The following is a 24570-nucleotide window of genomic DNA, read 5'->3' on the forward strand; positions in this document are numbered from 1 at the left end:
ACAAACGGCTGACAACCATTTAAAACGGCTTTATTGAGGCACAGACAGTGACGTCCGAATACAGAAAACAGCCGACGAGGAAGCCGTAAAGAGTTTCTTGAGGTTTGCCTCTTGTAGTTTCCTTACACACACGCTCATAATACTGCCGCAACAACCCGAACACGTATCCTACAAGAAATAAACAGAGAAACAGTGACTGATGGACGCGCTGCGCAAACACCACGTGATTTCAGTTGTGTGTGTGTGTGTGTGTCTCTTACCTACGGTGGCGTGAGACTGTGTGATCAGTGTGTGTATGTGGTGGACGTCTGTGAGCAGATCTGTGTCAATAAACGTGAAGTACATCAGATCGCGCTCCGCCTCCGCCGCCGCCATCATCTGCAGCACAGCTAAAACACACACACACACACAGCGTGAATGAAGGTGTCCGTGACTCACGGATCCGTTTACTTTCACGCTAATGAAAAACAGATTAACATACGAGACCTCTGTGATCTCTGCCGTTCTCTAGGTAAATGAGTGAAACAGAGTTTGTTTGGCATTTGGGGTTTAGTGATGTTCACATCATAACATTTTATTTGAAGGTTTTCAGGTCACCTGGTCGTACCTTTCAGACGTTTGTCTCCACCGAAGGCTCCGCAGCCCCAGTTACCCGTCGCGACGGCGGACAGATTCTCCGTCTGGACTCCAGGACGAACAAACCCACAGTAGGCCTGACGGGACAGACAGAGGTGTATCAGTGAGGACCTTGCATAGAGAATACTAACTAGCCCATCCCTAACCTAACCAACCCTCACGCCAACACGATTAAAGCAGAACAAGAGCTGATCCTTCCTCCAGTCCCTTCTCAACAGCTTTACTGTATTGGTAAAGAACTGCATTATTATTATCATCATCATTATTATTATTATTATTATCATTATTATTATTATTTGTCCCTGACGCATCAGTGATATTAAGCGTCTGCAGCAGATTCATTCACTCTTGAAACTTAATGAACGGCACTAACGGCTCTACAAGCCACAATCAATCATAAATGCTTTAGTCTGTTTGTACACAACAAAACAAATATGGAGTCATCATTCATTAGGTTTGAAATTAAACGGCAATTAAAGTTTCCACTAAAGCGAGAGATGCGTCACCGAAGCGCAGATGCTCAAAGCGGCACATCAAAGAGCAGAAACAGACGCCCTCCTGTTCATCTGCTCGCATTAATAATGTACGACATAACCCACGACGGCGACTTAACCAGACTGGTTTAACGGCGGCTAACCGGAGTCACGTGATTACAGGATGATTTGTGGAGTGCAGCAGGTTATTCCAGCAGTGATTTCGTCTTTTATTGTTTAGATAAAGTGAGTTTGAAACGCTGCTCTAGTTTGTGATGACGTGTCAGTGACCTTGTTGAGTTCTCTCTTCATGTTTTCAGGGTGAAACTGGTCCAGGAAATTTCTGTAATGCAGGGCGTCAATGGCGACGATCTCTGTGCATTTGCGCTGCCACTCGTCCCTACAGACGCAAACACAAACACATCAGCATCTCTGAGAAAGACAACAGCAAACATTCACCGCTGTGCCGCGCCGCACCTCAGCGTCTGGTCGTTGTGGTTACCGTCCCATCGGTAGGTGTCCGAGTATCCCGAGTATCTGCTGAACTGCTCCGTCCCTGTTAACGCAACATCATAACACTCAAACATGAGCTGAATCATGACAGCGCAGCTTTACAGCTCAGATTAACTGATCAAATTTACAACATTAACCATCTGCTTTGAAAAAATCTGTATTGTAAAGAAGTGAAAAATGTCATTTGACTCTTTTCGAGCATTGTTTTGTTTTAAGTCACTGCTAGTTAGACGTCCTGAAAAGTGAGGATGAGGCGAGTGTTCAGGAAACCTGTTTGAAAACAGTCATTATGAAGCACAGACAGAGTGTTCGGAGACTCGCCGAACACTACAATGACCCTCTCATCAGGTCGAGCCTTAACGTCATCTGCAGGACGGCCGAGGCCACTGAGAGCTTCCGCAAATCCAATAAGAGAATCCTGGCAGCCGCGGCGGGTCCGTCCAGCCATCGATCCGTCGTAAAAAGCGAAGCGCGAGCTCCTCCGAAGATAAGCTCATTGTCTTTATTGGAAAGGAAATGAGATAAACGCATTCCTGCTGGGAAGAATTCCTCCTCATGTGACCTTCAGAAGAGGCTGAAGAAGAGTCTGTCCTTTGTTTGTCTGTATTTCTGAAGCGTGTTTAGTAAACGATGCTGGAGTCTCTGACAGGCTGAAGAAAACGGTTTTAAGGTCATTGGACGCATCTCATCTGTGCCGGGGCTAAAACGAGCGTCGGTCCCGCGAGAACATTATCATCTCAGGCTTAATGTCAGGCCTTTGTCTCAAACGGCGCCGTTTATTCAGCGAAGGCCCGTGACGCCCGTGACTGAAACGATTCAGAGTTTAGAGATCCGAACCGAAGGCTGTTTGTTTGACTCGGTGTGATGCGACCTTTACTCTATACCCACGGAAACGCAGCGCTTCTCCTTCACACGCTAACACGTACGTTAGCTAGACGTAAAGCATTCGCGTTTCAGTGAGAGGACGCACCTGCCATTTGCCTTTGGTTTCCTGGCTGGAGATTCGTATCGGTGAGTCACTCGCATTTCCATATCTGCTCTAATGCCACCCTGACAGCGGGCAGACGCTCCGCAATCAACCGCAATTCAATTAGCCAGAGCCACTTTGGCAAATTTCAGTACAGCTACAAGAAGATCCATTTTAGCCATCGATGTCAAAGAGCCGAGTGGGGAGCATGATTTAGCACACGACCAGAGAGAGAGAGAGAGAGAGAGAGAGAGAGAGAGAGAGATACAGGGCGAAACGCAGGGGCCGGGACGTTTTAATAAAGGAGATGTCGTGGCCCCGTGCATTAGCGGAGCGACTCCAGCCGGCTCTTAGAGCCCTAATTAATTCTGCGGGACAGTAATAAAGTTAAGAGCCGTAAGTGGCGGGACGGAGAGGCGGGGCCTGAAGGTGACTCCATGGAGACGAGATGACGGGCAGCCGAGCCGAGAATACAGATCAGATGAAGAGCACGGAAAACGCTCGCTGTACAGTCGCGGTCGATACGGAGGCCGAAACAGAAGCTCTGCGCTTCGAAAAGCGTCCCAATAAAACTCACACATCGCATTCTCAGCACTACAGCAGATACAGCGGCACAAATAGACGTCTTCTCCTGCAGGCACACGACTGTCATGAAAGAGCAACAGTTTGAGGAGTTTATTAATGAAACCGCTGATATGTGACACTGCATGGGCTAGACCTTTGCGTACTTCCGTGAAGCATGTTTTTGGGCTTAGTCTGTTCAAACGTGTGTGTGTGTGTGAGTGTGAATGTGTGTGTGTGAGTGTGTGTGTGTGTATATATGAGTGTGTTGAAGGGGGGTTGATGAGGAGCCCAGATTTCACAGCAGGAGCAGAACACTTCTGCTCAAGCTCTTTAAATTCACACACACACACACACACATTTGTTTTTGTGAATTGTGGGGACTTTCCATAGACTTCTATAGTTTTTATACTGACCAAACGATATTGTCTATCCCCTAACCCAACTCTAACCCTAAACCTAGCCCTCACAGAAAACATGTTTGCATAGTTGCACTTTTAGATAAACATCATTTACTATTTTTAATCATTTTTTAACATTGTGCGGACCGCAGGCCGGTCCCCACAATGTCAAAAATTTCAGGTTTTACTATCCTTGTGGGGACATTTGGTCCCCACTATGTAGCAAAAACAAGTACACACACACACACAGACTTTGCTAACTGTTTAGCTCTCTTTTTTGCCATCCCAAGTTGTTAAAGCCCTCTCACAACCAACACTTCTCTACGCTTCTCATTAATCACAACAACATCTAATGTATTAGCAGACAAATGTGAAAAAGTTTCAGGATTACTGTTAAGACACTGAAACATAGATGTCTTTACACAGGAATGTTTGTATATTCTTACTACAGGTGGTAGATGCTTTGATATGTCCACTATTCTGTCTGTGTACATTTCATTGTAAGCATAGCAGCCATTCAACATATGTGGCAATGTTTCAGTAATCTGCTCTGTAGTGTGATGCAAACAATAAGGAACCTGAGTTGTGGGGAACCACATAGAAAGGTTGAGTCTTGTAGGCAGAACTTGTAATCTGGCTCTAACTGTGAAAATAACAATGTCCTCACTGAGCGCAGTATTCTTAGGGAATGAATGTGACACAGAATGATCAGCCGAAGAAAGACATGCAAGTTTTCCCTGAAGTTTCAGTCCAGTCCAATGTTGCTTTTCATGATATTGATGTAATTCTAAGAGAGCTCGCCGAGCACTTACAGATGCCAGCGGGTAACTGTAAGCACCATATGTGGCCCTTGCCCTAACTTTAGTCAGGGGGTCAGTGATAATGTCCTCTGAAACTCTCACACTCTCAGAGTCCGACCGTACCCACTCCAGTGATGCTCTCGTTAGAACACAGAGGTCATTCAGGTCCGGCCAATCTGACTAGACACCAAAACCAACAGAGTGAGTGTCGAGTTTCCCGCTGGGTTTTCTTTTGAAACCAAGGAAGTGGGGCTCTGCCTCCTTGACCTTGCGTCTCCTTAGATCCAGAAACAGGGAGGATCGAGCCAACTCCCTAACATCTTTGTCATCATTATTCAGCATGTTCAGAAGGTGAGAAATCCGCATGCTGGTATAAATCCATGTCACTTTTGGTTCCCCTAACCCTCCTTCCCTTTCGGGGGTGAAAAATAATATCACGAGTACTGTATGTATTTAATCCAAACTACTTTCACAGTAAGCTCACCGTTTTGTTGTTCATTTCGCTCAGCACTTTCTGTTGGATATGAACGTTAGAGAACAGATGTTGTACTTTAGACAGTGCCACCTGTCTAACAGCCTCCAACTTCATAGTCAGTGGCAGTGGACATTTGTCAGTCAAGTCCAGATTGGATGTGAACTCTGACAAGATGATGTTAACCTGCTCTTTCCATTCTCCTGCAATATTAATTTTATGTCCATGGTAAGTATATGTCTCATGAACAGAATATACCCGTATGGGTTTTGTTGCTACTGGGCACTAAACACTGGGCATTTATCAGATTTTGAAGGGAGGAAGGACGTGATGTGTGGCAGAGAATTTGTGCTCTGCATTTAACCCATCCAAGTGCACACACACAGCAGTGAACACACACACACACCCGGAGCAGTGAGCAGCCATATTGCTATTGCTGCGGCGCCCGTTCGGTGCATTTATGCTATCAATGTCAAATGCTGAAACATTAATTCATGCGTTTATGACCTCACGGTTAGATTATTGTAATGCTTTATTGGGTGGTTGTTCTGCTCGCTTAATAAACAAACTCCAGCTGGTCCAAAATGCAGCAGCTAGAGTTCTTACTAGAACCAAAAAGTATGATCATATTAGCCCGGTTCTGTCTACACTGCACTGGCTCCCTATTAAACATCGTATAGATTTTAAAATCTTGCTAATTACTTATAAAGCCCTGAATGGTTTAGCTCCCCAGTACCTGAGTGAGCTCTTATCGCATTATAGTCCCTCACGTCCGCTGCGTTCTCAAAACTCTGGCAATTTGATAATACCGAGAATATCAAAATCAACCGCGGGCGGCAGATCTTTTCTTATTTAGCACCCAAACTCTGGAACAATCTACCCTACAATGTTCGGGACGCAGACACACTCTGTCAGTTTAAATCTAGATTAAAGACCCATCTCTTTAACCTTGCTTACACATAACAAATCCACATTCTTATAATTCAAATCCGTTAAAGGATTGTTAGGCTGCACTAATTAGGTCAACCGGAACCGGGAACACTTCCCATAACACCCGATGTACTCGGTGCATCGTCAGAAGAATGGCATCTACGCTAATATTAGTCTGTTTCTCTCTTATTCCGAGGTCACATTAACCACCAGATCCAGTCCGTATCCAGATCAGATGGTCACTGCAGTCCCCCGGATCCAGTCCGAACCCAGCCCAGACGGTGGATCAGCACCTAGAGACGACCTCTACAGCCCTGAATGTCAGCGGAGTCCACATCAACTAGATGAGCCCCAGAGACGGATCCACATTAAAGACCACATCACCTAGACGGCTGTCGGCACAAGACCACGGGAACTTTGGCCAGAGGAGAACTGGCCCCCCGACTGAGCCTGGTTTCTCCCAAGGTTTTTTTCTCCATTTGTCACCGATGGAGTTTTGGTTCCTTGCCGCTGTCGCCTCTGGCTTGCTTAGTTGGGGACACTTTCTCTTCACACAATATTGCATTTTATTTTATTGTTTTTGATTAACTACCTTTACTTATAATGTGAGTGTTTAATGTTGCCTTTGGTTTGCCTTGATGTACTGTTTCCTATTTAATACTGTACAGCCGCCTTGTCACAATTCTTTATTGTTAAAGGCGGTATATAAATAAAGGTGACTTGACTTGACTTGACATTGCTCAAGGGCCTTCCTCAGTCGTGGTATTGAGGGTGGATAGAGAGCGCTGGTTATTCACTCCCCCCACCTTCAATCCCTGCCGGACCTGGGACTCGAACCCTCAACCTTTCCAAGGCCACAGCTGCCCCCGAACGGTACCACCTGTTCCCTCCACTCCTCCTCTCATACAGTGCAGCACATTTGTGTCCTTAATCTCCAGACCTGACCATTCCAGAAAAGCATCCGTTCTGACCAGCATATTTTTAATTACGCTTTCTTCTCTGGAGGCAATCTGGACATCATCTGCATATCTCTGTACTGGGATAGGAGATATCACACCAGGGGGAGCATGTTGACACATCCACTTTAACCACTGGTTAATAGCAATTATAAAAATTATTTGTACTCCAAGGGCAGTTCTTTTCATGTTGGCGTTTGATGTTCAAATGGTCTCTTTGGATTTTTTCACGAGACTGAAAAGCCATCCAATGATCCTCAGACAACGGGCGAACATGCTGCTGGAAAACAGTAAGCTCTTCTAGAGGTAGACGGAATTCGTGGGTGAAATCATGAGGTAACAGCGGCGGTGATAGATTCTCCCAGTGGGTGATGCTTGTTTGTATGCAAGCTTGATTGTTGCGATCAAGCACATAGTCCATAATAGCTGCCAAAGCATCTTTATCTGCACCTATTGCATTAACGATGGCAATTACAACGTGTGTGGTTGTTTAGCTTTACCGAACACCATTTTGGCATTCACCTGCACCGAGTGGCCTACAGCCTACCGCCATCTTGCACGCACGCACGCACGCACACACACACACACACACACACACACACACACACACACACACACGTCTGGTTTGTTATCCTTGTGGGGACTCTCCATAGGCGCAATGGTTTGTATACTGTCCATACTGTATTTTCTATCCCCTTACCCTAACCCTACCCCTAAACCTAACCCTTGCAGAAAACTTTCTGCATTTTTACTTTCTCAAAAAAATTCATTCTGTATGATTTATAAGCTTTTGTACCCATGGGGACCTCAATTTAGGTCCCCACGGTGACACTAGTCCCCATGAGTCTGTGTGTATTCAGGTTTAGGTCCCCACAAGGATATAAAAACAAGTCCACACACACACACACACACACACACACACACACACGTTTGTTTTTGTGAATTGTGGGGACTTTCCATAGACTTCTATAGATTTTATACTGACCAAACGATATTGTCTATCCCCTAACCCAACCCTAACCCTAAACCTAGTCCTCACAGAAAACATGTTTGCATCGTTACACTTTCAGATAAACATCATTTACTATTTTTAATAATTTTTTAACATTGCAGGCCGGTCCCCACAATGTCAAAAATTTCAGGTTTTACTATCCTTGTGGGGACATTTGGTCCCCACAATGTAGCAAAAACAAGTACACACACACACACACACACACACACACGTCCTGATGTCCTGCAGCTGTTGTCACAGTAATCTGTGGATTGCAGGTGAAAATGGTTTAACACACCAAATGTGACTCCTTCGGTCATGAAAACGCATGAATTGTGCTCCAAGAGTGTCAATAAAAAGCTGCTTACATTTGGTGTTTAGATTACACCACTAACACTGCACATGTAAACACTTTCACAAGCAGCGTCTTTGTGCTGTGTGCGTGTTCAGAGACAGACAGCAATCAGACAGACAGACGCAAGAGTGAAATGGTCCGTCTGACGCTCAGCACGTCTGGAGATTCGAGTGCTGATTACAGTCTGAACACAAACACCACAGGAATCTCAGCGTGTCCTTGTGTGTTTGTCTACCTGTGATGATCAGACACTCGTTATCGTCCAGCGCTTCAGTGAAGAGCCGAGCTGCGATGAGTTCCGGGTTAATCAGAAAACGGATTTCCTCCTGAACCAGACCGGAACCGGTAACTCCCCCCCCAACAAACCGGTTGGCAAAGTCCACCTGCAGAAAAAAAACAAACAAACACACAGAGGAAGCCATCAAACCCATCAACAGCATGTCCAGATCACATTTCACAACAGAATTTGTTGTATACGCTGGCAATGTTAACATGCCATTTCCCGACCAATCTCACAGGGGGAATGTTAATAATGAACCAGAAAAACTTGAAATTTTTGTTGCATTTGAGCACAGAAGTATGATATTGCAACACAGAGAAGTGCATTTTTGCTTAAGCTACTAAAAGTCTTAAACTAAGATAAGATTGTGTGTGCTTGATTGCAATTTAAGATAATGTATTTGGTCAGCGCCGATAGCCTTGTGGTTAGGGCACTTTATACTGCGTAACTGCGCTCACGGTGACCCGAGTTTGATTCCCGTCTCGAGGTCCTTTGCTGATCCCGCTCCCCTCCCCAATACTTTCCTGTCATCTCTCCACTGTCCTGTCCGAATAAAAATATATATGTATAATGTATTTGTTATCTGAATTTGTGACACTCAGAGTGATGTTGCAGTTTTTCAGGTTGAGCTTATGACACTTGCAACATCTGAGCATGTGTGAAGCCACACGTGTCATGTGCGTAGAAATTGCCATGGCAACAGGGGGCCCCACACAAAGAGTAATGTGTGTGTGTGTGTGTGTGTGTGTGTGTGCACCAAATGTTTGACTTATATGGAAGTACAAGGAGGAGACATTGTAATGTTTGTGGCAGACTACTTGTTGCCACACCTCAGGTGAAGACTTTCTCGCTGTTATTTTGAATTTATTGCTTATGAGTTATTGTTTTATTAAACCGAGACCATTTCAGATGGTGATTCGCCTAAACCTCTCTTATAACAAGACTCGACTAGAGTGATTTATTTCTTCTAACCTATTATCCGAACCTGAAAGAATCCTTACCGAGCCCCAAGTGATCGGACCTGGCTGATCTAGTTATGACAACATCAGAGAATATTGAACAGCTGACTATGCACTCGATCCATCAGGTGAGAGCTGTTTCATTAGCGATGGATTTGGCTTACTGCGATGGTAAAAATGTGGATTAGGTAGTTCACTACTGAGGTGGAATATTTCACAAATTACATCACGAATATGAATCCTGTTTAAGAGAGTCTCAGTCAGCAGGACCTTCTAGAGAAGGGAGTAACTAATCAAAAAAAATATTTTAAAAAATGCATTAAAATAATAAGAAAAGGTTTCCTGTCCCATGTCCCGTGAACGGTCTTCACTGTCCTCAGGATGTACTGATCTGATGTGAAGCGTGAGCGCGTTTTGGACGCGTTTATCAATCGTCACCTGCAGCATGCCGTAGCCCTGGTCCTCTATGGTTCCATCACAGCTGATGTGAAGCTTGCTGAACTGCTTTTCTGAACTAAAAACCAAACGAAGAGTGTTTATTGGCCTGTGGGAAAAGAAACGCTGTTGATTGCGTGAGGATCAATCGGTCTCACCTCGACCACGAGGGCAAACTCTGCAGACACTGTCTGGTGTACGTTATGAGACCGTTGGGCCCTCGGATGAACAAAACACACAACAAATTACAACAAACAACAAACGGCATCATTCGACCGATCTGTGAACGAACGAGTGTTTGTGACGTGCGAAGGAAGCCAAACTCACTCCGCTGCGTGATCCGTTTAAAGTACCACAGAAGGGTTTTGAGTTTCTCCTGTTTTCTCTGAGACGAACCTTCAAACAACCTACAAAACACAGAGCAGACCGTATAAAAGACCGGTCTAATATTTCATATTCATAAATGGCAGTCAAAATCACTGTTCATGCATTTAAAGACAGAAGAGCTCCAATCGCTGACGTCAAACCTGCAGGACGCCGCCTGATGGAGTCTGAACGCGCTCATGTACGAGATCAACAACAACCAACATTCACAGAAAACACTGGAATGATTCCCGTCAAACGTCTCTCTGAGAAACCGACGTCATGTCAGACACATCACACTTTAATCAATATTTCATGTCCATGTATGTATTTATTTGGTATACACACATACATATACATATATTATATATATATATATATATATATAGACACACACGACACGAAGCTCAGCTGAACGTATCTCCTAACATATGATAATACGTAAATGCAGTATGCAGGGTCATAATTCAGTCTTGTAAAGAGATACTGTTAGTAATCTCTGATCATTGGTTCACTCTTTTCAGATACCGAATATGCTCAAAAATGAACCTCTGGACTGATAATGTTTGACTCTTCTGTGAAATCACACTCGTACGCGTGCGATGTGCTTTATACGGCACCTGCTGAAGTTGATGTCAGGATAGTTGCTGAACTCCGTTCTCCGAGAGTTCCGTCGAGGAAACGTGCAGAAGAAAGCGTTTGCTAGCAGACACGAGACCTGCTCCTGAGACAGCGTGATGGAGCCACAGCGCTGCGTCCTCAACAGCGGAATCGGCTGAACACACAGAGACGAGAAACACGGCCGATCGAGTGATTCGATCAACACAATGACATGAGAAAGCCTCCACAGGCTGAAAATGCTCTTGACTTTTATTACTACTGACATTTATTAGCAAGGGCAGACAGTCACACAACATCTTTTATTCTGTTGCTGTACTTAAGTTCATTCATTCAGTATTTGAGTATTTTCATTCTGGGAAATACATTCCAAATCAGGGGTGTAAAAAGGTACAGAGAAAGTGTTCACAAGTTAAAGTACAAGTACTGTGTCTTTTTTCTACGTAAAGTCAAATCTAATCAAACATTCATTGAGTGAAAGAAAAAAAAAAAGTAAATTTAGTTACTTATTTACTAATTGAGATGGCCACAATAACACTACATAAAGCACAGATGAACAAACTCCACACACAGGAATTAAACTCCATCTGCCATGTACTGAAAACACATATACAACTTAACTTACCAACCCTAACTAAAACGAGTTTGGTTTGAATTCACTTTATTCAAGTCACGCATGTTTCACCATCGAGAGGTGTAGCAGAAGTTCTGTTGTTTATTAAAAAAGTTCATCATATTTTGGTAGTAATCGTTATGAATCAAATCACACAGCGTTCACAAGGACGCAACGTCGTGTTTTTAAAGTTTTTGTTTGCAGGTGCCATTCTAGAAACACCCTATTCTCTGTCAGGAAGGATTAAAAAAATCTCCATGAATGAAAATGTCCTTTAACAGGGAGCTTATGAAATAAAATAAGTGCTTTTTGATTTGCTGTGCGATCTCGAAAAATATAACATGCACGCCTCGGGTCGTCTCACAGTTCATTTCTGAAACACCTTTCAAAAGTGCTGCTCATCTCTTTAATGATGAAATATGTTTGCACAAAGGCTCTAAATAAAAGCAGGCACCAGTATCCGTGTGTATCCTGATCTCCGAACTGAAGGAGATGAAATCAATCCTCAAATCTGACCGCTCGTGCAGCCTGCAATCATGAACCGTGTTCGTTCACTCAGACCAGAGGAGAACTGCTCCTGGCTGCTCCTTATATCTGAATCAAATTTGTTTCATAATTAACAAATTTTGCTACATTGACATGAACTGAATCAACACTAAACTGACTCGAGCTGAATAATGCACTGTACAGCAGAATCTGAAACAATCTCATACTTGATGAAGTTTGCATCATCGATTCTTTTCCTGTTTAATGCTGTAAGGCTGCTTTGAAACAGTCTGTATTGTATAAAGACAGAAATAAATGTGACTCGACTTTCTGTGAATGACTTCAGCTTCATTCACTGAAAGCAGATCTTTACATGTGTATCAGGAGCAGGAGGATGGAGCGTAGCAGAAAGAAAATAAATGATAGTCTTAACACAGCACTACTACTTGTGATACACAAATACAGTAAGTGATGCCCCTCTGAATTATCAAGCCTAAAGAAAAAATAATATCTCTTATTACTTTCTTAAAATGATAGATATAAACTGGAGCTACAGATAACGACGCTCTGCTTTTGTCTCAACGACAGCAGGTACAGAAGAGTCTAAATCACACATATCACTATAACTGACTACTGAACATGGGGAAACTGTTTCCTAAATGATGTTGTGGGGACACATCAGCCGCTAAAGAGCCCAAATAGAGGCAAACTCCTCAGAAGAGACTGGAGAACAGAGGAAGAAACATTACGTGAGCGAACAGCACAGAAACAGGGAGAGATCTGACAATCAGAAACACACTGAGAAACCACAGGAGCTTTGAAACCTGCTGTTCATCAGCACAGCTCTGATCAATCTGCGACCTCATTGGTGGAGGATCAGTGGGCGGAGACTACATCAATCAATTAATCAATCAGTGAGTGCTCGAGTGTTCTCATTGGTGGAGGCCGAATGGAATGAAACAAGATAAACTCAGAGAATGAGAGCATAATCAAGACTCTTACTGTATGAATCACTGGCCAAAACAGACCAACAAGAAACAAAAAATGTCAATAATTAAGAAAACTGAGAAAGAGAGGCCAAAAAAGGAGAGACAGATGTTGAGATCAAATAACATATGAAGAAATAAAATAGAGAATGTCTAGAGAAGATGAATGAGATGAATGGAGCAGGTCTCGTTGAGGTTCTGTACCTGCGTGAGGAGTTTCGGTGCTCTCAGTGCCAGCTGTGCCATGGCTGGAAGCAGCTCTACAAACATCTTCTGAGATTCAGACGCCTGCAGACTCTGGAAACACACACACACGTTTGTTTTTGTGAATTGTGGGGACTTTCCATAGACTTCTATAGATTTTATACTGACCAAACGATATTGTCTATCCCCTAACCCAACCCTAACCCTAAACCTAGCCCTCACAGAAAACATGTTTGCATCGTTACACTTTCAGATAAACACCATTTACTATTTTTAATTATTTTTTAACATTGTGGGGACCGCAGACTTTCTGCTGAGTGTTCAGACCCAGCTGTGACATGGAGCAAACAAACACGTGTTAAAAGTGTGATGCCTTTCTTATAAACCCCTCACAGATCACACACTCATCTCTCTTTAAGACTAAGTGAAGCTAGAAAGTACAAAAGCGCAGCACAAACTTGAGTCTAACAGACTGAGCTGAGATGCATTCTGTGGTCTCGTGTAATTTCACATGAGGGAGACACACTTTTACATACAGTAATCTGTGTGTCTCAAAGCAGAGCGCAGATAAACGCTCCGTTACACCGTTACCGTGTGCTTCTGCATCTCACGGACAGATCAGAGTGTTTTGTTTTGTCCTGTTGATTCCAGTTCATGTCCCATGACCGCTAGAGAGCCAAACTCAGATGAAGAAAGACACTGATTCAGCTCTAACCGTTGGTCAATCAAGAGAAAGAAAACGATCTTTCCTGCTCCGCAGACACAAACACATGCAGCTACTTCATCTGCATTTTTATTCTCATTTACAGACAAACCATGACAAGCTGAAATTCATTTCGTCAAGACGGACCTTCAGAGCTTTTACAGTTTGACACTAACGAGCAGAAGAAATGCAGGCGCTCTTCAAAGCTGTCCGACGAAACGATCACACAACAGGAAAACAAACGCCCGTAAAATCACACCGGCTGCGGGTCCATCGCTCTTCTCGCACAAACGGCCCCAATCAGCAATTTATGGCACGAGCACCGACACACACACGCACGCCCGGCGTCAGTCTATCATAGAGGATAGTTACTCCGCTCTTATTTACGATGGCAGTGTCAGGATGATCAAACTAAAGGGCAATTTCATCAAGGTCTCTGAGGTTTCTCGTCTGATTAAAACACGTCCGGGAACAAATGCAGATGAGGACGGGTGTCCTTAAACGAGTCCAGCTCTCAGCGCCGTTCAGCTCGGGACATTTGTACGACACGTCGAAAAGAAGAGCCGAGGAAGGTCATAAATAACGGTGACACCGTAAAACCGGAGAGCAGGACGGCAGCCAGCTGAGACTTCAAATCAACAAAACGCACACAATCTACACAACATCTGACGAACGGCAGATCGTTCACAGTCTGATGTCATCGCGATTCATGTATTCTGTTCGAAACGCTGCTGAATCTGCCTACAGCAATTAACATGCTGTAACGTGCGTCTGATTCTCAGAGAGAAAACAAACAATCAGACGCTGTCAATCAAACGCACGCGGCCCCGCCCTCTCCTCCCGTCCGTCAAACTGAACCTGTCCGTCGAAACGCATCACAAAGCTCTCCACAATCGCCGTCTAACGCTCACGAAACATTCGGGACCTTTCATAAAACATCTGAGTGAAGAAACGATCTCGTTACTGCACAAACGAACATCACTAACAAACCGCCTCTGAGGTAGACATCGGGTTTGGCAGGTAAAGGTTAGGCCTAAGCTATGAAAACAGAAACAAACACTTCACTGTCCATCAACTCCTTTGCACAATAACCAACATAAACTAAAGCAGCAGGACGGACTGTGTGATATTTATCAGATTCTGACAGCACAGCCCATCCTGCGCTTATAAGAGCTCAAATTGGCATCATGTTTTCACCGCCGTCTTTGCTTTGGCATCTGAAAGCTTCCTCTCTTAAAGAGGTCAAAAGATTAAGAATATTTTGATTTGAGATAAAGTTCACTGTACGCTAAAAATATATATATACAGTAATGATTCTCAGAATCAGAATAGAGCCTAATTTACGGAAACGACAATCACAATATTGATGTCATGGGCTCATTAGCATATGCCCGCCCACATCCACGTGTCAGCGATCATGTGAGGTATTAAACTGGAAGCAGGACAGATACTAGTATTCCTGAGCGTTAATTTAAATGTCACTCATTTCTAAAGGTCAGAGAGGGGGGAAAATGGTCATGCGTAACCACATTACTGCTCCAATTCAACTATCAGTTCAAAAACATTTAAACTTTGGAAAATAAAATAATACACATAAATATCTCCTATGAATTATTGAATTTGTTTTCCGAAATAAATTATCAGTGTGATCTGTGCTTAAAAATCAGCCTTCAGCCAGTTAACCGTATGTACAACGTTTTTATGTAAAAATCCAGGGAGTGAATTTGTGGGATTTACAATGACAGTGAGTTCAGATGTAATTTCACTCCTCGTGCCTCATTCAGGGAACTGAACATGAAACACGAACACCGCAATTACTGATGGGAAACAAACTCAAGTGATGCACAAATCCAGACAAAAAAATTTTACTTTGTAAAATTACACCTTCTCTCTTCTAAATCTGATTTCCATGTCAAAAATAAAGATCGTATGGCAATTTGATGTATGCCTACGACACGATTAAACACACGGTCTATTATGTTCCTTCATTACATTCATTAAGTGCGTAAGCGGTTCGATTAAAGAGACATAATAAAGCAGAAACCCGCATGTGCGACAGTCACAGAGCAGAAGAGCCGCACTTCCTGTTCTTCATTCTGTTAGCATTGATTTCTCTGCAATATTTCTGCATTGGCTCCTTGGGTTAATTAATTAAAAGTATTGACTGATGGGTCGTAACAATTCAAAGGAAAACAAAGTGTTTTATGACAACCTGTACCATAAATAACATCAAATCAATAACCAGATGCTCATATTTAGTGATACTAGCAGGAGGAGAGTCACGTGACCGAAGACTCTGTAATGAACGTGTTTACACCGAGTCACCCATAACCGTCCAAATGACTTTAATTAGGATGTAGTGCTTCATTAACAGAGAGCACTAATGGATCAGTGTGCTTTTGGTTTATATATCCTGGTGGGGACTTAAACCTGTACACACACATACTAATGGGGACTCGTGTCACGATGGGGACCTAAATTGAGGTCCCCATGGGTACAAAAGCTTATAAATCATACAGAATGAGATTTTTTGAGAAAGTAAAAATGCAGAAAGTTTTCTGTAAGGGTTAGGTTTAGGGGTAGGGTTAGGGTAAGGGGATAGAAAATACAGTATGGACAGTATACAAACCATTGCGCCTATGGAGAGTCCCCACAAGGATAATAAACCAGACATGTGTGTGTGTGTGTGTGTGTGTGTGTGTGTCATTACAGGCGTGTCTTTACCTTACAGTACATATGCAGTGCCGTGAAGTTCCATCTCTTCGCTTGGCCCGCATTATATGTCAATATGGCATCCTAAAAAGTAATATATATTTAAACAATAGTTCAGTTCTTGAAGTAAGTGTCAAAATAAGTATTACTGTATTGCTGTCTGTCTAATGGTCTGCAGTGAGTTTGGCTTTCGTTTCTCATACACAGACGTTTGCTGCCATCAGCTGGACAAAACTAGAAAACTACAACACAGTTTTTATTTGTTTCTTCTTCTTCTTCTTATTATTATTAGCACTTACCTTAATGAAGTCAAAACAAAGGCTTATATTAATTTACTATAATTACTTTTGCAACCATTTCGCTTTTTTAGAATTAATATTAAAAAGTATGAATAATTTTTCCCAAATCAGAGAGTCTCCGTCGTGTCATATTTAATTTGTTTCTGAGGGCAGATGCTCCAGATGATAGCTAATTATGAACACACACGGACACAGAATGAACACACTCAAACCAACTCAATTATGTGAGCAATTCGCAAGAAAACAGCACCAAAATCACCTTCACATCATGAGAGGAGCTGAACGGGACACTCAGCGCTTTATTGATCAAATCCCATCGGCTCTGGAGAGTCTGGAAATATTCAAACATCACACAAATAATTCAGCTGATATTGGTTATACGTCCTGCACGGGCCCTGTGATTCCGGTGTGTGAGAGTGTTAGTCTGACCGTACGCTCCATGGGGAACAGGCTGTGTTTGGAGAAGGGCATTTTCACATGCGCGTCGTCCCAGCAGTCCCGCAGCTCATCTGGAGACGGATACGGCTCTGGAACACCACCGGACTGTAACAGGTCAGTCTGTCAAACACATACAGTCCTTTAAACATCAGCCTTAAAACACTAAGAAATGCGTTTATAATAACATGTGTATACAGTATAATAATTAATTGTGCAGCTAATGGCACAACATGAGCGCAGCACCAGCACTGAGACTTATCATTTCTATTTTTGAATTCTTTCGTTGTTTTCCGCTTTATTTTATAATTGTCGGCTAAGCTCTTCCCACACCTGTTACGCTTTGATTCACAAATATTTAGGAAGCTCAAAGAGAAGCCCTGTGGCACTCACCGGAGCGAACGCCGCATTTGCGCTCGGGTCTCACACTCACCCTGATCATGACCGTGTGGCTGTCGGTGGGTTTCAGGGCGGGTAACGGGCCGCTGCACGCCGGCGCCCTCCTCAGGTCACTGAGAGAAACACCCAGCCGAGCGACGTTACCGATTAACGGCTTCCCATCGGCCCCTGCTGGAGATGCCGGCCTGTGAAGAGATCATCAGGGATGAGGAGAACGTCCAATCCATCACACACGATCAGAGCGACTGTAAAGGTGCTGTAAGCGATGCAGATGTTGTAAATCATGTCCGTCAGCCTATTTTTAGTTTATGTGTGGTAGTTTTGCTGACGGTGGATCTCCTACTCTGACCAGCAAAACACAGCTGAATATAAACGGGTTTAGAGCGGAAAACCACCTTAAGCTGGTCTCTGACAAAAAGACCACACCGCCCTCAAAATGACAGAGAGTGTTGTGATTGGCTGAGGAGGCTCCTCAGGTGTATCTCTCCGTCACACCTGTCAGCTGTTCGAATAGTATTGTGGCCGATATTCGCAGTCGCTTACAGCAGCTTTAACTCACGATTACATCCGCCAAACTCACGCTGCGGATCTGCGAAAACGTCTGAGAAATGCGCAGCTCCTCTGACTGTACGCGATTCTCCACGCGGAAACGCGCATCCTCAGCAGCCCGCAGAACTCTCTCATGTTCTACAACAACATCAGCACAGTCATTCTGACCCGGTCACTGTACTAAAACTCAAACTCAAAGGTCTGTGAAGACGAAATGCGTATGTTATAATGCTTGTGCGTTTGTAGATCGTAGATACGAACCGCAGCGGCTCTGAGGATCCCGAACGAACAGAAGACGACGAACAGAGCGACAGACGCTTGAACGAGGCCCGAACTCTCCCCTCCCGGTGACCGATTCACATCCATTCACACGAACTTCTCTGAACGGAACACGGTCCGCTCGGTAACGAAAGCAAAGTGTCTGAGAGTCAGAAATCACTTTCGTTTTCTTCACTTCCACTTTCCCTATCAGAGCGGATCCGAGATCAGCCACACGATTCAACAGCAGGTGATTACATATCGTGAATATTTTAGACGACACTTTTGTGTCAAATCAGTCAGATTGAATCAGTCTGAATCATTTTAATCATGGCCACGAACATTAAAAACTACGTCACTACTACTGGCGCCCCGGCATTGCTATCATAACAGTGTAATTGTTAGGCCTAAAACTCGGTTTTAAAAAGTGTACAAAATACAAGCCAATAATTTAGTTTCATTTTTCACTTTTATTGAAAGTAAAAAAACTGACAGAAAATATATTACTATCAAATCTCAATATATTATTTTTATTAAGTTCTATGCAAAAGCATCAGATTTAACTGTTTTTTTTACTGTCCAAATAATGTATAGTGTTACACAGCTATTATTATCAGAACACCATTTGTCTGAACACCATATTATCTCCATTTGTCACCGATGGAGTTTTGGTTCCTTGCCGCTGTCGCCTCTGGCTTGCTTAGTTGGGGACACTTTCTCTTAACACAATGTTGCATTTTATTTTATTGTTTTTGATGAACTACCTTTACCTAAAAATTGAGTGTTTACTGTTGCCTTTGGCATTGTTGATGTACTGTTTCCTATTTAATACTGTACAGCCGCCTTGTCACAATTCTGTATTGTTAAAGGCGGTATATAAATAAAGGTGACTTGACTTGAACACGTGAGCAGATCAAAAATAGCGTCAATTTAGAAACAAATGCGATTAATTATTATTATTCTTTATGACATTCGTATGCAAGTTCAATGGGCAGAGTAGGCTAATACAGTGTTTACTCAAGTCACGTAGTGAACTAATAAGAAATGACAACATCAAATACGACTTGGATGTTAATGCAGCAGAATAGTCAATGCAATCTGAATTTAACACCTTTATTTTGGCAGGTGGCAGCTTTATTCTTAACCCTGTGCTTGATGTGTGGAACATCGAAAAATATTCTGTAAAAAACCGAAGAAAAGCCGGACGAAATGCGTCTGCACTGCGTATTAATGTGAGAGGCGCGTGCACGCGAGCGGGTAAGATTTTCACGGGGGGTCGGATTTCGGTACAACACCGGCGTTGCCCGGTGCAGCTGTGATACACCTGAAACCAGAATACATAGAAACTTCCTGTCGGCGCGTTATTTGAGTGGTGAGCGCGCACACATATACACACACACACAAACATACACTTAAAAAAGGGTTTCGCTCATCCAATTAAAAAAATTAGGGTAATGGTTCACATCTATATTTTATAACTTGAGCCAATGAGAAATAAATGATTTGCACTAAACAATATTTCTATGAAAACTGTTTTATTAAACCTGGCATGAAAGTATATTTTTCTTGTTGAAGAAAGTCAATTAATTTAAATTCTAGTTTTGATTTCTTAAGATCTCAGCAAAAGAGGATTAAAGTCAGTTGTAGTAATTAAAATATAGATGTGAACCATTACCCTATTTTTCTTTTTAAATTGGATGAATGAGAAAAAAAATTTAATCTAATTTTTTTTTTTAATTGGATAAATGAAAACATTTTTCAGTGTATTTGGTCATATTTGAGAAAAAAGTCGAGTGGTTTGCGTCACCGGATGTAGCTGTCATCGGTCATTTAACATGTTGTAAAACAGCTGACTAATATGAAGTGATTTGCAGCTTCCATTTACAACATTAAACTGATGCTTCAGCCAAAACACGCGCTGTGCTTCTGTAAACCCCGCAGACTCTGATTTGATTGGTCAGTTATTTTATTCAGTTATTTGGACATTGACGAGCGCTGAAGCACCGCAGGCTGAAAACACAACTTTTAAAGGTTTTTGTCATCGCAACAAGAGCGCTGTGTAACGGTGTGCGACTGATTAGTGCAAACGTGACTTTTCAGCGGCTCAGGGCGGGGCCAGACTATAAATATTAATGACGTAATGTAACGTAGGTCGTCTGTGATTTGCGCTAAGCGCATGCGCGTTCGCTGTCACAGCAGCTGGACCGACGCGTCTGTTTTCCAATGTAAATACACCGCTTCACCCACCTTCTGCACGCGACTTTCCCTGGAGCTTTTGTGAAAAAGTCTGTGATTTTGCGCGTTCCTGTGTTCGCGTCAGGATCTGAGACCAGAACAGAACCGGTTCGTCGGGGTTCGTTCGCGGACTTTTTCTCTGAGGTGAGCGGGATTTCCTCTCCGTCAGACGCTGCTGTGGTTGGTGGCGGGACGGTAAACGGATCCGTGCCCCCCGGGGATCCCTGGTTCCGTGAACTCTCCTCGGACTCCTCAGGTTCGGGATGATGATGGTGATGAGAGCTTTTCTGGGTCACGGCGGGCTTCAGCCAGTCATGCAGAGTCCGGAAGCTTTTGCATCTGGAGTCTCTCGCCGGCACCTGTGGGCCCCTCTGGAGTTTAGATGAATCTTCAGGACGATCCGAGCACGCAGGAGCCGTTTTCTGTGGTATTTCTACATCGTCGGTCCTGTTTCATAGAAATAAACAGCCAGTAGTTACAACACACTCGATAAAATACTCTTTCAGACTGAACTGAGCGTTTTGGAGCAGTAAGGCTGAAGGGCAGGTGAATCGTGCTCTGGATCGGAGTGATTTTACCTTCCTGGATGAAGCGATTCACACTCCAGCTTTTGGCGCTTCCTGAGCGGCTCGCGGTCTGACATCACTCACACATTCAATTACGAACATCAGTGCGCAGAATGTCAATGTCATGCAGTGACGAGGATCACATTTGTGAACGTACGACAGATAATAACACTGTAAAACAACGATCCCGTGTCAGAGTTATTATTTTGCTGCTGGATCAAACTTCCAGTGAAAGTTTTAAACGGAGACATTCAGCGCAGTTGTTCATGTGCACGAATCACACTTCCTGTTTTCATGACGTCAAACGCCGGTAGCCAATCAGCGGCCGATGTTCGGCGAGTGGGCGGGGTCTGCGCGCACATTTGCGCACAGGCTCATCTGAAGCGCCGGTCAGAAGCACGTGACGTCGGCTGAAGTCGGTCTGTCTCCGTATGTCTCCCGCAGCTGCGTGTCTGTGCGTCCTGTGCGGTTTACCGGCGGCCGGTAAGTCCCGCCTGGCGGGGGAGCTGCGGGGTCGCGCACAGGCCCGTGGATGGAGGACGCTGCTCGTGACGTATGACGAACTGATCCCAGCGCGCGACTGGCAGGAGGTTTGTCTTTCATGGCGTTGTGAACGTGTTATGGTGTCTCTTTACAGTGTGCTGTGATGATGCTAAGTAGCAGGTGTGTGTGTGTAATGACGTTGGTATTACAATGTAAATCATGTCCTCATAGAGCAAATAACACACTAAACTTGTTTTTTTAGGTATCTGTGAGTTATGCTGATTGGACATTTTGTTAATAAATTGTATTGTGCCCAATGGAATAAAACATCATCCCACATAATAAATATTATTGATTAAATTCAGGCTTTTATTCCATCAGAATCAGTGAGATCAGCAGAATATGAATGTGAGTCATTGATTTGTTGGCTGTGGATCTTTTGCTCTTAGAAGCACTAAAGATGCCGTTCTGCCACCATTATATGCGTGAGCTGCGGTGTTTGTGAATGCTGGGATCGGTCTGTTGATCTGAGCGTGTCAAAATAGGCAAAAAACTGGCATGAGATATCTTTATGGGAGCTTTTTATAATTGTTCCTGAATCGCTCTGTTAGTGTTAGTTCACACAGATTGTGTTTGTGTGTTCAAAAACTGCTGGGAAAGGAACAAAACAGAAGTTGCGTTGATATTTTTAGATCAACATTTACTAATGCATCTAGATACCTGTGTTCTGTTGTGTTTGTGTGAACGGCCCCTGACACTGCCTTTAATCCACAGCTGGTGTGTGTTGTGTTTTTCAGTCTGAATGGAAGCAGCACAGGAGGACAGTTCTGATGTGTCTGGAGAGATTCCTGCATCAGACCCACGAACTCTCAGATCAGACTCTCACGCTCTCCGAGGCTGACGGAGTCTGGTTGCGGTTCGAGCAGATGCGGCAGCGGCAGAGCGTCTCTCACACGCTCGTGCGCTCGCAGCCGCTCGTGGTCGTGCTGGACGATAACTTCTACTACCAGAGCATGAGATACCAGATCCAGCGGCTGGCCAGAAAACGTACGTGCAGTTTGTGTTTGTCTGAGAGCTGAATGATATAAATACGGTTCAAGCGCTGACATTGCGACGGCGTTTGTTCTCGAGGACAGACGCCGTGGGTTTCTGTCAGGTGTTTCTCCGGTGTCCGCCGCACGTGTGTCTCCAGAGGAACCGGTGCAGATCTCAGCCTGTTCCCGATGAAGTTCTGCTGCAGATGTGTGAGCGAATGGAGCCTCCGAACGAGATCAGAAACCCCTGGGAGCGGCAGAGCCTGACGCTGGACGGCACAGACGTCGTCGCAGACGGACACGTGTAGGTCAAACACGCTGATGTGACGTCTGTGGTGTCTTTCTGCTGCTCAGATGATGTCGGGAGCTCCTGTAGGAAGGAGATTCAGTTCATAATTAGTTTATTCCTCTTTTTTTGTCTTGAAGACAGAAGCTGATGGACTTACTGGCGTCTGCGCTGGAAAACCCACTGAGCCCGGTCCAGGACGAGTCGCCGCAGAAGGTAACCGCACGTTCGTGTTCATTTTTGTGCTTTGGCCTTTTTTATAAAAACTCTCGTCACATGTGTCGGCCTCCATCTCTCGCTGATCTCCCGTCTCTCTCTCTGTTTTAGGAGGCTGACAGACAGATTTGCGCGTCCAGCGTTCTTCACCAGGCCGATCAGACCTGCAGACGTTCGGTTTCTCAGGCGGTGACGTCTGCTCGCGGTACGGAGTTCAGACACGTTTGCGATCATGTTTGCACTGATTCGTGTTGGTGGAAACCACTGTTGAGCATTTTCTGATCCACTCACGATCCGTGTGTTTATTCAGCGTTTGAGACGTTTCATTTGCAGCTGCATCAGTGGAAATGTTCGTGATGAAATGCTGCTGTGTGTCTCGTCACAGAAGGCCAGGCGTCTCCAGACGTGCTGAAGGCTCTGGCTAAAGAGCTGAATGAGCTGAAGACGGCTTTCCTGCAGGAGCTGAAGAAGGACGTTCTTCACCGAGTCTCCGTTTTCCCAGAGGAGCCCGTCGATACGGAGAAGCTGCTGATGGACGTGTCTGCGGCGTTCCAGCGACGATCACACCAGATTGTGTCCAAACACCAGCGAAACGTGACTGACGGATGACCGATCGTCTTCAGCACGCCTTTGACTGCTGATAATAAATCAAACTATGATCACATCTTTCTGATGGACTTGTGATTGTGCATGAGATGTTATTTTCCAGTATTGTTTCTGTAAATGCGTCTGTCCATGACTCGTTCTTGCTGTCACTGATTTTCATTTGAAGATCCATGATATTGTTTGTTTTTCTTAACAAAGATGGAGATTGCAGTTCTGTATATTAAATCAACATGATTAATGAATCGCAGAAATCTGATTTCAATAAGATTGTGGTTATTGACAGTACTACCCTATAATTAATGTCATCACAGTCACGCTGACAGACTGATCCATATTAAATTGAAGTTGATTATTAGTGACATCATGAGTTTGCTGGTTCACCTTTTCACTCGTTTGACTGATGTAATACGTGTGTGTGTATTTAATTTGACGATTTAATACATTTATGTTAGCATAAAAAGATTTAAAAAAAAAAAGTATATAAAATATGTAAAATAAAAATAAGATGTAGCTTGAATCTAAAAATGCGTTCAAAAAATAAAAAAGAATATTTTTATAGAATATTTTTGAGATATCAAATTCACTCTGAGCCACGTTATAAAATATATACGGACAATACAGAAGGTTCAACTGAATAAAACAGCTGATGTTGCAAATACAACCTTTGGATATTTTGTTTTCTGTACGTCAATAATGCATCTTTTTTTTTTTTTTTTTTTTTTTTTGGCTATATAATGCATAATTAATTGATACATTTCTCAGATTATCGTGCGTTTACGGAGTTTGAAGT

General features: G+C 43.6%; 2 protein-coding genes across 7 annotated transcripts; one reads left to right on the forward strand and one right to left on the reverse strand.

Annotated features, from left to right (window-relative positions):
- On the reverse strand, window positions 1-21315 carry LOC127173950 (poly(ADP-ribose) glycohydrolase). Of its 3 annotated transcripts, none has more exons than XM_051124063.1 (17): window positions 21168-21315; window positions 20602-21036; window positions 17582-17732; window positions 17143-17271; window positions 16973-17044; window positions 16427-16498; window positions 13000-13092; window positions 10713-10867; window positions 10057-10136; window positions 9888-9948; window positions 9733-9808; window positions 8291-8438; window positions 1587-1665; window positions 1401-1509; window positions 608-713; window positions 261-389; window positions 1-168 (listed from the first exon to the last, which is right to left on the reverse strand). In XM_051124063.1, the coding sequence occupies exons 1-17, from the start codon at window positions 21230-21232 to the stop codon at window positions 20-22; spliced, it is 2109 nt and encodes a 702-aa protein (XP_050980020.1). In that variant the 5' UTR covers window positions 21233-21315; the 3' UTR covers window positions 1-19. The 3 variants fall into 3 exon arrangements, with proteins under 3 accessions (XP_050980020.1, XP_050980021.1, XP_050980022.1); XM_051124064.1 differs by lacking the exons at window positions 20602-21036; window positions 21168-21315 and adding exons at window positions 18128-18234; window positions 18358-18497 and having other exon boundaries at window positions 2-168; XM_051124065.1 differs by lacking the exons at window positions 20602-21036; window positions 21168-21315 and adding an exon at window positions 18358-20010 and having other exon boundaries at window positions 2-168.
- LOC127173951 (L-seryl-tRNA(Sec) kinase) lies at window positions 19590-24441 on the forward strand. Of its 4 annotated transcripts, none has more exons than XM_051124068.1 (6): window positions 19590-19611; window positions 22436-22685; window positions 22775-22976; window positions 23099-23174; window positions 23286-23379; window positions 23560-24441. In XM_051124068.1, the coding sequence occupies exons 2-6, from the start codon at window positions 22469-22471 to the stop codon at window positions 23781-23783; spliced, it is 813 nt and encodes a 270-aa protein (XP_050980025.1). In that variant the 5' UTR covers window positions 19590-19611; window positions 22436-22468; the 3' UTR covers window positions 23784-24441. The 4 variants fall into 4 exon arrangements, with proteins under 4 accessions (XP_050980025.1, XP_050980023.1, XP_050980024.1 ...); XM_051124066.1 differs by lacking the exon at window positions 19590-19611 and adding an exon at window positions 21434-21745; XM_051124067.1 differs by lacking the exon at window positions 19590-19611 and adding an exon at window positions 21434-21745 and having other exon boundaries at window positions 23563-24441.
- The last annotated feature ends 129 nt before the right edge of the window (window positions 24442-24570 follow it).

The sequence above is a fragment of the Labeo rohita genome, chromosome 12 (assembly GCF_022985175.1).
Source record: "Labeo rohita strain BAU-BD-2019 chromosome 12, IGBB_LRoh.1.0, whole genome shotgun sequence".
Classification (NCBI taxonomy): Eukaryota; Metazoa; Chordata; class Actinopteri; order Cypriniformes; family Cyprinidae; genus Labeo; species Labeo rohita.